General features: G+C 46.5%; 1 protein-coding gene across 1 annotated transcript in view; it reads left to right on the top strand.

Moving 5' to 3' along the window:
• Positions 1-15844, top strand: part of LOC138304312 (gastrula zinc finger protein XlCGF57.1-like) — a 28194-nt gene extending 12350 nt beyond the window's left edge. Inside the window, exon 2 of the mRNA XM_069244264.1 lies at positions 10987-15844. Within this exon, the coding sequence (XP_069100365.1) occupies positions 11011-12720 (1710 nt within the window). The 5' untranslated portion in view covers positions 10987-11010 and the 3' untranslated portion in view covers positions 12721-15844. The remainder of the gene's footprint in view (positions 1-10986) is intronic.
• Positions 15845-16061: the final 217 nt, after the last annotated feature.

Raw genomic sequence — 16061 nt, 5'->3', positions numbered from 1 at the left:
TGTATCCCGAGTGCCTGCATCTTCTGAGTGCCGTCCCCCTTGCCCTCCCGCCGTCTCCCCCTTGTTTTTCCTGTTTTTCTGCGCCTTTCGGCACTTCGCCATTTTTCTAGGCCTCCTCGCCTTTGGAGCCTTTTTCCCGCCGCTTTTTTGCCGCTTTTTTCGCCCTACCCGCCCTCCTCCCTCCTCCCAGCTAACCCCGCCTCCCCGGCTACCCCTTAAATGGCGGCCGCTGCGAGGCAGTAGTAGCGACCCTTGACCCCAGGGTAGGTCGCTCCCCTGTCCTCACAGCGCCACCAGATCCAGATCCCCTGTTCTGCCTTCTCTTTTGCCTGCATCGCTGCCTGTGCCCCGAGTGTCTGTGTTGCCGTGTGTCTGCGTTCGCGCTCCCCTTTTTTTCCTTCTGTATCCCCGAGTGCCTGTGTTGTGTGATCGCGCTCCCCTGGTTTTCTTCTGTATCCCCGAGTGCCTGCATCTTCTGAGTGCCGTCCCCCTTGCCCTCCCGCCGTCTCCCCCTTGTTTTTCCTGTTTTTCTGCGCCTTTCGGCACTTCGCCATTTTTCTAGGCCTCCTCGCCTTCGGAGCCTTTTTCCCGCCGCTTTTTTGCCGCTTTTTTCGCCCTACCCGCCCTCCTCCCGCCTCCCAGCTGACCCCGCCTCCCCGGCTACCCCTTAAATGGCGGCCGCTGCGAGGCAGTAGTAGCGACCCTTGACCCCAGGGTAGGTCGCTCCCCTGTCCTCACAGCGCCACCAGATCCAGATCCCCTGTTCTGCCTTCTCTTTTGCCTGCATCGCTGCCTGTGCCCCGAGTGTCTGTGTTGCCGTGTGTCTGCGTTCGCGCTCCCCTTTTTTTCCTTCTGTATCCCCGAGTGCCTGTGCTGTGTGATCGCGCTCCCCTTTTTTCCTTCTGTATCCCCGAGTGCCTGTGTTGTGTGATCGCGCTCCCCTGGTTTTCTTCTGTATCCCCGAGTGCCTGCATCTTCTGAGTGCCGTCCCCCTTGCCCTCCCGCCGTCTCCCCCTTGTTTTTCCTGTTTTTCTGCGCCTTTCGGCACTTCGCCATTTTTCTAGGCCTCCTCGCCTTCGGAGCCTTTTTCCCGCCGCTTTTTAGCCGCTTTTTTTGCCCTACCCGCCCTCCTCCCGCCTCCCAGCTAACCCCGCCTCCCCGGCTACCCCTTAAATGGCGGCCGCTGCGAGGCAGTAGTAGCGACCCTTGACCCCAGGGTAGGTCGCTCCCCTGTCCTCACAGCGCCACCAGATCCAGATCCCCTGTTCTGCCTTCTCTTTTGCCTGCATCGCTGCCTGTGCCCCGAGTGTCTGTGTTGCCGCGTGTCTGCGTTCGCGCTCCCCTTTTTTTCCTTCTGTATCCCCGAGTGCCTGTGCTGTGTGATCGCGCTCCCCTTTTTTCCTTCTGTATCCCCGAGTGCCTGTGTTGTGTGATCGCGCTCCCCTGGTTTTCTTCTGTATCCCTGAGTGCCTGCATCTTCTGAGTGCCGTCCCCCTTGCCCTCCCGCTGTCTCCCCCTTGTTTTTCCTGTTTTTCTGCGCCTTTCGGCACTTCGCCATTTTTCTAGGCCTCCTCGCCTTCGGAGCCTTTTTCCCGCCGCTTTTTTGCCGCTTTTTTCGCCCTACCCGCCCTCCTCCCGCCTCCCAGCTGACCCCGCCTCCCCGGCTACCCCTTAAATGGCGGCCGCTGCGAGGCCGCGCAGCGGACGCGCGCAGCGGGCGCGCCTAAGGCAAGCCCGTCTGCAAGCCCGTCTGCGCCCGTCCGCGCCTGGACCGCGCACAGCGCCCGAACCCCTGGCCCCCGCACCCCCCGCCTGACCTACGACTCCGCCACCCTCGTCAACCTCCACCCTGGCCGCACTCCGGGCTGCTGCCGCGCCCCCCCCCAAACGGACCCACGGACCCTTCACCTGCAGCAACTGTCACTTCACCTGCCTACGGACCAACACCGCTCCCGTCAAGAACGACTCCCCCGGAAGCAATCTCCACTGCATCCTGGTCAACACCCGATCCGTCCACAGGCACGCCATCGAACTGTGGAACCTCATCAACTCTACGAACCCGGACATCGCCTTCCTCACCGAGACCTGGATGAATCCCTCCTCGGCACCCGACATCGCCATAGCCATCCCCGACGGCTACAAAATCATCCGGAAAGACCGCACCAACCGCATCGGAGGAGGCATCGCCATCGCACACAAAAACTCCATCCGCATCTCAACCGACACTGACAACTCACTCCCCGACGCCGAACATCTCCACTTCACGATCCACAGCGACCCCAAGACCACCCTCAGAGGCACCCTCATGTACAGACCACCAGGACCCCGCACCAAGTTCAGCGAAGACATCGCAGACTTCGTCAACCCTCACGCACTCTCGTCCACCGACTACATCCTCCTAGGAGACCTCAACTTTCACCTGGAGAACCTCACCGACAACAACACCACCGCCTTACTGGACAATCTCACCAACCTGGGACTGAATCAGCTAGTCAACACCCCCACCCACTACGCCGGACACACGCTCGACCCCATCTTCTCCTCCAGCAAACACATCACCTTCAGCCACACCACCGAACTCACCTGGTCGGACCACAGCTGCGTCCACTTCATCTTCAAGAAGACCACTGTGCACCACCACACCCAGCAACCACCAAGAAGACACTGGAATCGTATCGCCACGGATCAGCTCGCATCAACCCTCTCCCAGAACCGACCCACCAGCACCACCGACCCAAACGAAGCCGCCAACAACCTCACCAACTGGATCTCCGACTGCGCCAACCTCCTGGCCCCCCTGAAAACTCAAGCCAGCACCAACAACCACAAGAAAAACTCCTGGTTCACCCCCGACCTCAAGGACTCCAAGAAAGAATGCCGCGCCCGCGAGAAGACGTGGCGCCTCAACCAGACCGAAGAGAACATGTCAGCTCTCAAGGACGCCACCCGCCAACACCACCAACGCCTCCGCGCCGCACGAAAAACAGCCTACCGGATCAGACTTGACAACAACGCCCACAACAGCAAGGAACTATTTGGCATCGTCAAAGAGCTCTCCAACCCGGACGCAGAAAACAACTCCATCCCTCCATCACAGGACCTCTGCGACTCCCTCTCGACCTTCTTCCACCACAAGATCACCGACATATACAACAGCTTCCCGACCACCGACGCGAACCCCCCCCCGGAACCCGCTACCGACATCGCCACCATCCTCACCTGGAGCCCAACCACCACCGAGGAGACCACCCGCGTCATGAACTCGATCCACTCCGGATCCCCATCGGACCCCTGCCCGCACCACATCTACAACAAAGCCGACGACATCATCGCACCGCACCTCCGAGATGTCATCAACGCCTCCCTCACCACCGCCACCTTCCCGGAGAGCTGGGAACACGCAGAGCTCAACGCCCTCTTAAAGAAACCCACAGCAGACCCTACCGAACTCAAAAACTTCCGGCCCATCTCTCTCCTGCCGTTCCCCGCCAAAGTGATTGAGAAAATTGTCAACACTCAACTCACCAACGCCCTGGAAACCAACGACTCCCTCGACCCCACACAGTTCGGTTTCAGGACCAACCACAGCACCGAAACCGCCCTCATCGCAGCCACGGACAACATCAGAGCCCTGACCGACAAGGGTGAGACCGTGGCCCTCGTACTCCTGGACCTCTCCGCAGCCTTCGACACGGTCTGCAACCGCACCCTGATACGACGCCTCAGCAACGCCGGCATCAGAGGCAAGGCCCTCGAATGGATCATCTCCTTCCTCTCCGGAAGGACTCAGAGAGTCCGCCTGCCCCCCTTCAGATCCACAGCCACGGAGATCATCTGCGGCGTACCTCAAGGATCCTCCCTCAGCCCCACTCTCTTCAACATCTACATGACCCCCCTGGCGAACATCGCACGCAAACACGGACTCGACCTAATATCATACGCCGACGACACCCAGCTCATCTTATCCCTCACAAACAACCCCACCTCAGCTAGGACCAGATTTCATGAAGGAATGAAGGAAGTGGCGAACTGGATGACAGACAGCCGCCTGAAACTGAACGCCGACAAGACGGAGGTCCTCATCCTCGGCCCCACCCCCACCCCCACCGCATGGGACGACTCCTGGTGGCCCCCCGCCCTAGGCAGCACTCCCCAACCCACCGACCACGCACGCAACCTCGGCTTCATCCTGGACTCATCCCTAACCATGACCAGACAGGTGAACTCGGTGACCTCAGCATGCTTCAACACCCTCCGCATGCTCCGCAAGATCTTCCGCTGGATCCCCACCGACACCAGGAAGACTGTTACCCACGCCCTCGTCACCAGTCGTTTGGACTACGGGAACACCCTGTACGCGGGCATCACCACCAAGCTGCTGAGGAAACTCCAACCGATCCAGAACGCTGCCGCAAGACTCATCCTGGACATCCCTCGCCACCACCACATCTCAGGACACTTGAAAATACTCCGTTGGCTCCCCGTCAACAAGAGGATCACCTTCCGACTCCCCACCCACGCACACAAAGCCCTTCACAACCTCGGACCCAAACTCATCAACAACCGCGTCTCCTTCTACACTCCTCCGCGCACTCTACGATCCGCCGGACAGGCCCTGGCAGCCGTACCCCGCATCCGCAAAGCCACCGCCGGAGGAAGATCCTTCTCTTTCCTGGCAGCGAAGACCTGGAACTCTCTGCCCAGCCACCTTCGCGCCATACCTGAACACCTCTCCTTCAGAAGGCAGCTCAAGACCTGGCTCCTCAAGCACTGACCCCCCCCCCCCCCCCAGCGCCTTGAGACCCTTTATGGGTGAGTAGCGCGCTTTATAAATGCGAATGATTGATTGTTTTTAGTAAAGCATTTAGCAATTATCAGTGTTTTTGGGAAAGCTATGGAGCGTGAAGGGGAGAGTCAAAAGAAATGACTCTGATTAGGTAGCATTGTGAACAATGTGACCAGTGCTCCAATACTGCCAATGGAGTTTGCGCTGTTGGTGCTGTGAGCGCCATGACTGCCATAAAGTACAAAGGGGAGAGACAAAAAAATTGTTCACCCATGCTGAAGTATATTGGCAATTGTGCAATTATCCATGTAACTGGGGCAGTCTGCAAGGCAGTTACCCAACCGCCTCAAGGCGGGACAAATGGAAAGCAATTACCAAGGACTTCAAGGGACTTTTTAAAGGCAAGGCCATGAACAAGTGAAAGTGATGGACGTGAGGTGGGTGTGGTTAAAAGTCCATAATACAACGGTTCAAAGCGCTTGCATTCTCGACCTAAAAAGAGACAATAGGATCGGGCCATAGATGTAACTCACCCAAAAAAAAAATTAAAAACAGAAGGATCATCAATATTTGGGTCAGAAACAGAGCAGCTAATAAGTTGAACCCTCCCCCCTTTTCCTAGTCTGAGCAAGTAGCCAGTGACCGTAGATATCAATCTTTACATCAGTCCTCACTGATTTATTCCTGTGACAAACAGGGTTATGCCATGCTACTGAATGGATTGCACGATTGCCGATATTCTTCAGTGTAGGCAAACAATTTTTTTCTTTTGTCTCTCCACCACGTGTTCTGTGGCGCTTTAAAATATCATACAGCGCGAACTCGATCAGTGGAAATGGAGCACTTTGCATGACTACCAGTTACGTCACATTGTTGGTTTTGTCTCTCCCCTTCGCACTCCATGGCAGTCTTTTTTGTTTTTTTGTTTGCCCCTTCGCGCTCCAAGGCGGTTGTTTTCTGTCTCTCCCCTTCGCGCTCCATAGTGGTGGTAGAGACGAAATGCTTCAGCTTGATCTGCTAAGGATGTACAAGATTTATGAGGAGAAGCTGAAAGGCAACACCAGCCAAGAAGAAAACATGCTGTCCGCAACAGAGAAAAGAGTCCATCTCCTAAGTCCAAAATGTAAGTTTGCCAACTTGTGTAACTTTTTTTTTTTTTAGATAATTGAAATGATGAGACATGTATAACGCAATACTGCAAACTGCTTTGCCTCTTGGCGCGCACAAATGTGATTTCCTAATGGGTTTCAGTTTGTTCCTAACCACTTTTAATTTTGTCAAAAGATGGAGATAAAGCTATTTGCTGTCCATCTCCACATGTTCACATGTTGATTAAGAAAGGAAGCTGTGATGAAAATCCACTTTCCACCATACTACAACACTTTCCATTCATACAGGTTTCTGTTCACTCTCAACCTTTTCTTCTTTTCCCTGAGCTAACCAAATACCTTTATAAAGAGATACTAGTGAGAAATCTCAGTGGGTCGCACACTCTGAACAGGTTTGCATAAACCTGCAGGTTATAGTTATTCATACTAGCAGAGCGGGCTCAGTATTTCATTATCCAGAGGTTCTCACAGCTAAGTTGGGTGTTGTGTTCTAGGGGCTGTGTTTTTGCATATATAATATCCACTTGCGTAGGGTACCCTGAACTTCTGTAGCTGACTACCGTGTGAACCTGTGTACATGATCCCTGTGTCTGCCGAAAGTGCTAGCGCTTAGAAATGCAATGAATGCTGATATAGGGAGTCACATTAATAACTATAAATGTATTATACTTAAGGTTACATTGCACTTTCACAGCATGAGTTAAAGCTTTCTCCGTGTCCGGTGTCCGTCAACCTCCTTCTAGAACCTGTTCCATAAGGGGGCAGGTGCTGCAAGTCGTCTTTTTTTCAAATGATAAGTTAATAAATGTCTAGTACTTGCTAAGTGAGAGAGAATTTACCACAAATGATATTGCAGATATGGTCTGACGGAAATTGCAATTACAAGTTCAGGAAAATGTGTTAATTGTCAACGTCTGGAGAACTCTCAAAGCTCAAACTATGTAAATATTAACTCCTTCCTGTTCGCCACGCTGCTTCCAGTCGGTGCAAAGTCCCCTCCGTCCCGGCTTGGACCCCTGCTGCACCCTTTGATATTCGGTGCTATGATAAGGTCTTTTTCTGCCAACCGTTTTGAGCCTGCATTATCTCTACTTACGAAGTGCTTATTCAGCAAACGGGAACAGTCTATTGTTCCTTAAATGGCGGGTGAAACGTAGCTGCATTGTTTTATCAACTGTGGAAAAATGACACTTGATATCAGTCCTGCACAGATCAAAACCTGAAAGGTGGTCCTCAGCCCACAGAGCTATCTTTTCTTGGCTTGTCTTGTTTTCAACTGCACCACTTCTGCCGGGATGCTGTACAGAGCATGTTTTACATATGTATATCTGTCGGATTGATAAGGATCTTAACTAGAGGCACATGGTGAGACAAAAGCGCTATAAATATGTGTGATCACCAATGTACACACAACAAAGGGGGTCATATCTGGACAAAACTCTCTAGTGCTGATTATAAATGGGTCTCCCGGTTTTATGTTACATATATATTTTTAAAATTTTCGTCTGTCTTTATCCATGTTTATTTTTTGGACATCTTATTAATACTAATCCATATTTATTTTATGTTTTGAGTATAAATAAAGTCACAAAATGGTACATTTCCACATTTATTTAACAGTTTTGAGCATTACAGTCTAATTTATTCTAAGTTTATTAATGAAAAAGGTATTTATTGGGTTTACATGATGATTATGTTTTACGAATCTCCTTATTGCAGTTATGACAATAATTCAGGCCAACGTAATATCCTTGTTACACCATAACTGTTTGAACACTCGTGATATGTTTGGGTGACCCTTCTTGTTTATTTCTCGTTACTCCTCCCTGGCTGCCTTCTGTCTATTTTTGGGAATTGTGTTAGCCAGCCAGAAACTCTGATAGTGGGCTGGTGAAAGTGGTATTCTATTGTAATTAGTATGGCAGATTTAAATTAGGATGCTAAATGGCAACATTTTCATTTTTTGCTACAGATAGAGGAAGAAGGTAAATGGAAGTGCTTTAGTTATATTTCGGGCCACTGGAATTATAAGACAGGAAAAAAACAAAATCATAAAGCTGGTTTGACCAATTTATATGGCAAGAAAAGTCCGGTTAGGAATTTACAACACCAATAGCTCTAACTTAAGCAAATGCAAGACCTATTGCATTGCAAATGCTTGTTTCCTTTTCCTGCCCCCCCAAGATGGCAACACTTCTGCTCTACCATAAAAACTTTCCAGTGCATACTCTACCCCCATGTGCCTACCAACTCCTACAAATTCACCCTCCCACAAGGTACCACTCTCTAGAACCTTAATAAACCGTTTATCTTTCCCAACCCACCCCACCACTATTGCTGTCCAGATTGCAAAAATACAGACCTAAGTGACCTATCCCCGAACACAGTAGCTTTGGGATGAACTGCAGAGACACATGGTACAGGAAACCTTTGGTGGAATTAGCATTAAGGCCCTTATTATGACATAGGCGGTAAATGCCGCCTACCGCCTCAGCGACGGCCGCCAAAAGACCGCCGCCGTGGCTACCAGCCGACCGCCATATTATGTCCGAAAGCGGAATTCCACCAGAAGGCTGGCGGAATTCCAGCTACGGTCATGGCGGCGGATGGCAATAAGGTGGCACTGCTGCCAGCAGCAGCGCCACACCAGTAGTCTGCCGCAGATCGTATCATGATCCATGATACGGCCTGGTGGTGTTCTGCTGGCGGACGCTGCTGCTGGCAGCAGCGCCCTGTCCTGTCTCCTGCCAGAGGACCCCCTGCAAGCAGGTAAGTCGGTGATCCGAGAGGGGTGGGGGAAGTTGTGTGTGGTGGGGGGGTGTATGTTTCTGTGTGCGTGCATGCAGGTTATGGGGTGTGTGGAATACGTGTGTGCATGAATGGATGTGAGTGTGCGTGTATGTTGTGTTGTGTGAATGCGTGTGTGCTTGTATGTATGTCAGTGGATGTGTGTGTGCATGGATGTATGCATGCGTGGGTGAATGGGGTGTGTGTGTGTGTGTGTATGCATGTGTATGTGCGTGTAGGTGTGTGTATGTCAGGGTTGTGGGGTGGGGGGGACTCTGGGGAGGGGGCGGGGGAGATGTATTCATGCATGTGTTTTGTGCATTCATGCATTTGTGTACACCTTCAAAGCTGATCTTATTTTTTCATTTGGTACTTAATATTTATAAAAAACCTTACTGCAAAGAACAGTGAAGTGCACAGAGATAACTTTTTATACCACCAGGAGTATCTCAAGCCTCAAATGGAGCTGTTAAAAAAAAGCATATTCTGTGGTGAATTCCAAATACAGAATGACGTGAGAAGGTGAGGAATAGGTAAATCACAGGAACAGTACTAATCAGCATGGCACCAGTTGCATTGCTCAACTCTTCAACAATATTAAAAGGCGCTTCCCAATTTTTGCACATTTCTGAAAAAAAAAGTTGAATATAAACATTAGAAGTTAGGAGCCTAAAAGTGAGGATTGCCTTGCTAAAAGACAGCTGGAAAATATGAAAACGTACACACAAATATATATGTATAGAAGAGGAGTCTAATTCATAGTATATTAACTACTTTTCTTTACAAAGCTTAAAAGTACAAGGAGGGTGTTGTGTTCAATTCACATCTCTTACCTCCTATTAAAAGAGAGGCGCCATTAAGTAGAATGCCATTGGCATTGAACTTGCTCACCCCTTCCCATCATGGCAAAGATGTTTTAACATTGTTTATAAGACTTAGTACCCGATTAAATAGACAATGGAAACTGTTTTTTAGGGTCAAAGAGTTCAGAAAACAGTTTTGTTTGTCAAAGGGTTGTTTGCATCAGGTAATGTGAGAGTCATTAGGCATCAATGCAACCTAATAATTGTCTTTATTTACCTTGCCAAATATTGTGTAGCAGGAAGAGGGAGTGGTTGGTCTAAACAAGTTCTTCACAGTTGTCCATGTGATTACTCCCTCATCTTTTTCTATCCCCACCCTCGTCATTCACTTACCCTCTTTCTCTGTGTGGTGATGTTAGCCCACTTACCTTTTCTTTGGGAAAGGGGCTCAGGGGAAGCGGATAGGCGAGAGGAGATTGGGTAGCAGGCAGCTAAAGACAATAATAAAAAAGCACCATAGTGCTGGCTAAGTCAAAGCACTTTAAAAAGAAATATTTTTCACAGCTGCCATGAAACACATTATTGATAGAGTCTACAATATCCATGCTGTACAGCTTGTTTTAAATTTGTCAACACTTATCTTCTTAGGAGCTGCTTAATGATTGCTTAGTCTTTGGTGTCTGACGCAACTTACAGCTGGACAGTCAGTAAGCTGTATTCACATTGCTTGTCACTGGTCTATCTTTGTGTTTCCTGTCATTGAACTTGCCCACCACTTGGGTTTCACAGGGCTGTTTCAGTAGTCCACTTTGGCTGAACGTTCAGAGCTTACAAATTGAATGTGTTGGCATTTTTTCATAGTATTAGTAAACATGCTTGTTATGGGAGTGGTAATGTGGTGATTCTTACCTTGCACTTAATAGTCAAAATGTTTCTGTTGTTAATATGGAAATACTTAATGAGTCTTATCAACTTGGCATTTGCACATTGTTTGACTGTCACTCTAGCTATAACTGTATTTGCAGTTTTATACTAAATCAAAGAAAAGCTGATTTGTCTGTATCTATAATTCACGGTAGCCCTCGTTTGTAACACAAATGCAGTATCCCTGCACCTGAAATTACCAAAGTTGTGGTTGTTGGTATTTCAGAGACACAGGAATACCCTAGTATAGAGATTTTCACTACGAGTAGTCCCTAAAATGAGAAATTAACTAAGCAATTGGGATTACTGCTTCTGATCCACATAGTAATACCCTATTTATGGCCTGGAGACATAAGAATATTTTTGCTGGTTAAATGTATCTGTTGGGTGGGGGTGATGTTGATCCCCCCCGAAACACATTTTTTGACCAATGTCATTCGATACCAGCCACATCAGGATTTTTCCAATATTTCAAAATAGAGACCTTTGCATTTTCTTCATAATTTCCTACTGCAAAATGTTATTTTCTGTCAGTGAAACACAGGATAACTTATTTTTTATTTTTTTAATTCTGCAGTGATCTGTCGACAGACTTGGAAATATGAAGGAGAGTGATGCTTATCCATGCATAGATGGTGAAAAGGAGGTTTCTCAAATGAGAAATGGTACCTTAAACCAGAAACACAACACAGCAGAAAGATTGTTTTCCTGCACAAAGTGCACAAAAACCTTTAATCTCAAGGCCATGCTTGTAAATCACCAAAAAATTCATAAGAAGTCGAAGCCATTTTCATGCAGTGATTGTGGAAAGGGCTTCATGGTGAAGTCAGGGCTTGAAAAGCACCAGAAATGCCACACACAAAAGCAGCCCTTTTCCTGCAGTGAATGTGAGAAGGAATTTGGTAATCAGAACCATCTAATAATTCACCAAAGAGTTCATACTGGAGAACGACCCTATGTTTGCTCTGTGTGTGGAAAGCGATTCAGCCAGAATGGTAATCTTCAGCGACACGTCAAAAACCATCCAGCAGCTCAAGAAAGAATATTTTCCTGCATGCAATGTGATGAGAAGTTTAGCCTGAAAGCAAGATTAGTACTTCACCAGCGAATGCACAGAAATAATAACACCCAGAACAACTTGAATTTACAAATCTCACTGCCATTTTCCTGCTCAAAGTGTGATAAGAGTTTTAGTGTAAAAGAAAATTTAGTACTTCACCAGAGAATCCACAAAAACTCGAATACACAAAACAACCTGGATTCAAAAACATCAAGGTCATTTTCCTGCACAAAATGCAATAAGAGTTTTAGTTTAAAGAAAAACTTAGTACATCATCAGAGAATACACAGAGGCACTAACACCAAGAAAAATCTTAGTTCACAAACCTCACAATCATTTTCCTGCACTCACTGTGATAAGAGCTTCACTATGAAAGCAAAGTTTGTACGTCATCAGAGACTCCACAGAAACTCTAAAATAAAGAATGAGCAGAAAAAACAAATCTTGAGACCTTTTCCATGTCCTGAGTGTGGGAAGAAATATACTCGAAAGTCAACTGTTATACGACATCAGAGAATCCACAGAAGAAATGATCCTGACCCCAAGTTGAGGATAAGCAAGAAACCATATAACTGCACACTTTGTGGGAAGAGCTTTAGTCAAAAGAGATTCCTGCAAGCTCACAATAATGTCCACACAAGGCCTTTTCCCTGCCCTGACTGTGGAAAGAGGTTCAGCCAGAAATCACAACTTCGAAAACACCATGCAAATCAGAGATGTGCTGGTCTGCTTGGAGACAAACCAGAAAAGAAAATAGGTTACCAGAAGAAGTCTCTGCCAGCTACTAGGGAAAGGATTTCAAGATTAAGCGAAAAAGAAAGAGCAAGAGCTAGAGCTAGCAACTGGGAGAAGGGAAAGAATCAATTATTTGCATCTGATAATATCTATGGTGAAATTAAAAGAGAAAATGATGATCTTGACACATATTTAGAGGAAAGGATATTGGAAGTTCCTACTTTTATTTCTCGCCCCGTGGTTCTTAAGGCTGCAACATTTATCTTCAAGTCACTTACAACTGCTCCTCCAATGTTTCCTTCACCAGCAGCCAAGGAAGACACTACCAAGTCCCCTAACCCAGACCCTCCATCAACAACAGAAGAAGAGTCCATTAAACCACCTGCCCCAGAGCTTCCAACTGCGCTACAACACCCAGTGGAGCAGTCTACTAAGACCACTATCCTAACCCCTTCGTTACTTCCAGCATCATCAGCAGTGCCTTTTATTCCAGCAGAGGCAAAATCAGATGCATGAATGCGTGTGGTCTACATTTATTAACATGAGCAAGAGAGGGGCCAATATCTTTTTGTCCATAAAAACTGTGAACTCTGTATTCATCCTTTGTGTTCTGCCTCGTTCATTCACCATCAACCTTTCTAGGACCGGTCCTACATTTTTCCACTCTCACTGGAATTGCAGGAATCCCAGGAATTGCAAGAATCACAGTTTCTCAGAACTGACAACATGGTTTGTGCAATTCCTCAGGCATCATGCAAGTTTCTTTGAAGCTATGTCTTTCCTACCCAGAAGTTCATAAGACATTGTGCTTGCTGCAGTTCACGTGGATGAGGCATAAATGCTGAAAAGTCAACCAACCCGACAAATCTGGAAATGATTGGAATTGGTGAGCTGACTCCTTTGTGGCCTTCAGGCATTAGGCTTTCACAGCTAGGCTCATTCTGAGAATCCATATAAAAAGTAAATAATGGAAGTGATTAGTAATGCACTGCTTATGGTTGCGCCACATATATGTGAATTTGGCCTCCCAATATACTTAAGATTCTTCAGCAACTACAAAATGGTACTGACTTTTGTCATGTGGATTGTCAGGTCTTTGTTTCTTCCGCCATTAAGTGCTGAGCCCTTTTGCATCTGGGTTGTCAGGTCAGTGTTTACCTAATCATTGAGTCACTCCACTGATTGCCTGTCAAAGAGAGAGTAAAATTTAAAGTACTGTGGATAAGTCCCTATTCACTCTACAAGTTGAGTGTGTTTTTTAATGAAACGTTTTGACTTGTACAAGCCACCCAGAACTCGTCAATCTTATCTTGATTACAGTCCCTAAATTAAAGACTTGCACTGGATTTTAAGTTCAGGCAGCACGGCTTTTGAACATATTATTAATACAAAGCTGATTATGACTACAGGTATTTGTTGTACACTTAAAATGTAACCTTTTCAGACTCAGATGAACCGTGTCATGAGAGTCTTTATTGAAGACTGTGTTCTACAGTGCTGAGGGCTTGTGTAGTGAAGAAAGTTAGTGCTTGACAAATTCCATGACATGAACTGGTCTCCTTATCACCTGATATGGTTTGAAAATCATGGTCAACAGCATGCTAAATCATGCTAACACTTCTTGTGATAATCCTGTGCATTCCTCCATGCTGACTCTGAGCAGCTGTGGATAGGCCTTGGGGCTAATTCTGACCTTCAAACTAAGTTGTCTGCCCTTGTCCCCACCTTTCTTTAGCAGCCCAAGTTCTACTTTCACTCAGGGCGACTAGTCATACCCCAGTCTTGCCTGATAAAGATCACCCCCTTATTTGGTTAATTTTTTTAGTTCTATAGCCTGTTTAGGTCAGCAACTAAAGGCGTATTTTGCAGCTACCTCTTGCATACACACTGATACCAAGCATATTTGGAAAACTGCAAAACGTTCTCTAAACCAAAGACATGTTAAGCTCTCTTGGAATCTGTGCAGCACAAACCTGAATTGGTGTCTTTGATAGATGATCCATGCAGTGTTTGCTCACAGCAAATCTATGGCAACAGTACCTATTACCTCATATTTTAAATATTGCAGTACGGTATACCTTGATCTACTCAGCTCCCTAATTTTGCAAACCTCAACTGCAAGGGTTATCAAGAAATTTGAAAGCACTGCATCCCCTCCTCCTCACATATGCTGTCCCTACACTGGTTGGCAGTAGTCCAGGCTATTCATTTTAATGACCTCTGCCTTAGCCACTCTGCCATCTGTTTTAGTAAGACATAATATATTGCTTCTAATTTCCTTAATCTAATCATATCATGAAAAGTGAATTGTGTTGTGCATATTGCATACCTAAGAAGGTGATGTTTTCTAGTAGTTTCTTGCCGCAAATGGTAATAGACTTCACAAGCAGTGACTTTTACTTCATGGTAAATTATTATATAGAAACAAGCAATGTTTAGAACATTTATAGAAAAGCAGTAAGTTGTCTGGCATGTAGAGGTTTGGAAGCAGATTTTTCCATAGAGTAGTTCCTAGAATTGAAAACGAGCTCCCTCCTCTTTTGTCTCTTCAGCTGGACAACAATTTGAGATGGACACTCAATGTTACACAGTAACTGTGAGTGAAAAATGAAAGTTTTAGTCAAAAATGGCATGCCACAAGACAAATGGTGTAATGAATCAGATGTTGCCTTTATACAAGCTCTTCTAACCATTGGGAACCAATGCAATAACCAAAGCAGTGGAAAAGCTCACTCAGATTTACTGAAGCTACCAAAAAGTGATCTTCCATTCTACAAAAGACTCAGATCCAAATACAAGGTCATTTCTGGAATTTGAGAAAAAGCTTTATGCTGGACAAAGGGGACTGCTTTTGTTCCCCCAACCCCTCCCACTTCGGGAGGAGGTGCTTTTAGGTCCCCCTTCTGGTGCGACTTGCAACCGTCTACATCTTTATTCACACATCTGTTTATTTCAGGGATACCTGCAGGATAGCTCCAAGGTACCCTTCCCCAATGGCACCCAAACACTGATTTTGTATTTAATATCAGCAGTAGGAAGCAGACCTTCTTTGCATGGGTATTTAAAACGCATTGGCAACCCCTGATGCTGAGAAGTACAGACCACCTGTCGACTTAGCAAGGGCCCTAGATTTTATGTCCAGTAAACACATTTAGACAGGAAAGCCATGTACATTTACTTAAAATTAATATAAATAATGGACCACAATTGTAAGCTACACTATGCTGATGTTTTCAATACAGCGAAAACTTGGAGAGAGTTGTAAAATATACAACCTCTCCAACCAATCCTCCAGCTCTAGAAGAGACATGGCTTAAAAACCCTCAGGGTCTATGGAAGATACGAACCCCAGACACCTCTTCACTGTTTGTTAATATTTTGCTCACTTTGCCACCCTCATAAGGTTTTATTTGAAACTTGTGCTAAATGATTTTTGTATTTAGAATGTCCAATTAGTGCATGTACTTGTGCAATCATGGATGGAAAATTAGGTGCTTTCTACAGTATAAATGTTTTTCGAAATAGTTGAATAAAGCCCTTGATTTAAAAAAGAAATGGCCCCATGTATTGAAATTGTATGTGAGTTGACTTGTACTTAAAACATACATTTTTTTAATTAAAAAGAAAAATTGACTGTTGATTATTTTTTCATCAGATTTCTCTGCTTCACGTTGCCAAGGTTTGAATGCCAGCTGAAAGACACTGGACCAATATCATTAGCTCAGGGGGGGAAAAACTAATAACAGTCTCCTGAACTGCTGTCAGCAAATGGATGAAAGTTTGGTTCCATTTCAGTCTGCAAACCAGTCTGACATATAGAAAGTCTGAAAACATTGACCACTGGCTATTCTCTGAGT

This window comes from Pleurodeles waltl, chromosome 7, assembly GCF_031143425.1.
Source record: "Pleurodeles waltl isolate 20211129_DDA chromosome 7, aPleWal1.hap1.20221129, whole genome shotgun sequence".
Lineage (NCBI taxonomy): Eukaryota > Metazoa > Chordata > Amphibia > Caudata > Salamandridae > Pleurodeles > Pleurodeles waltl.
Note: the sequence above shows the minus strand (reverse complement) of the source record. Positions and strands in the feature narration are given on the sequence as shown.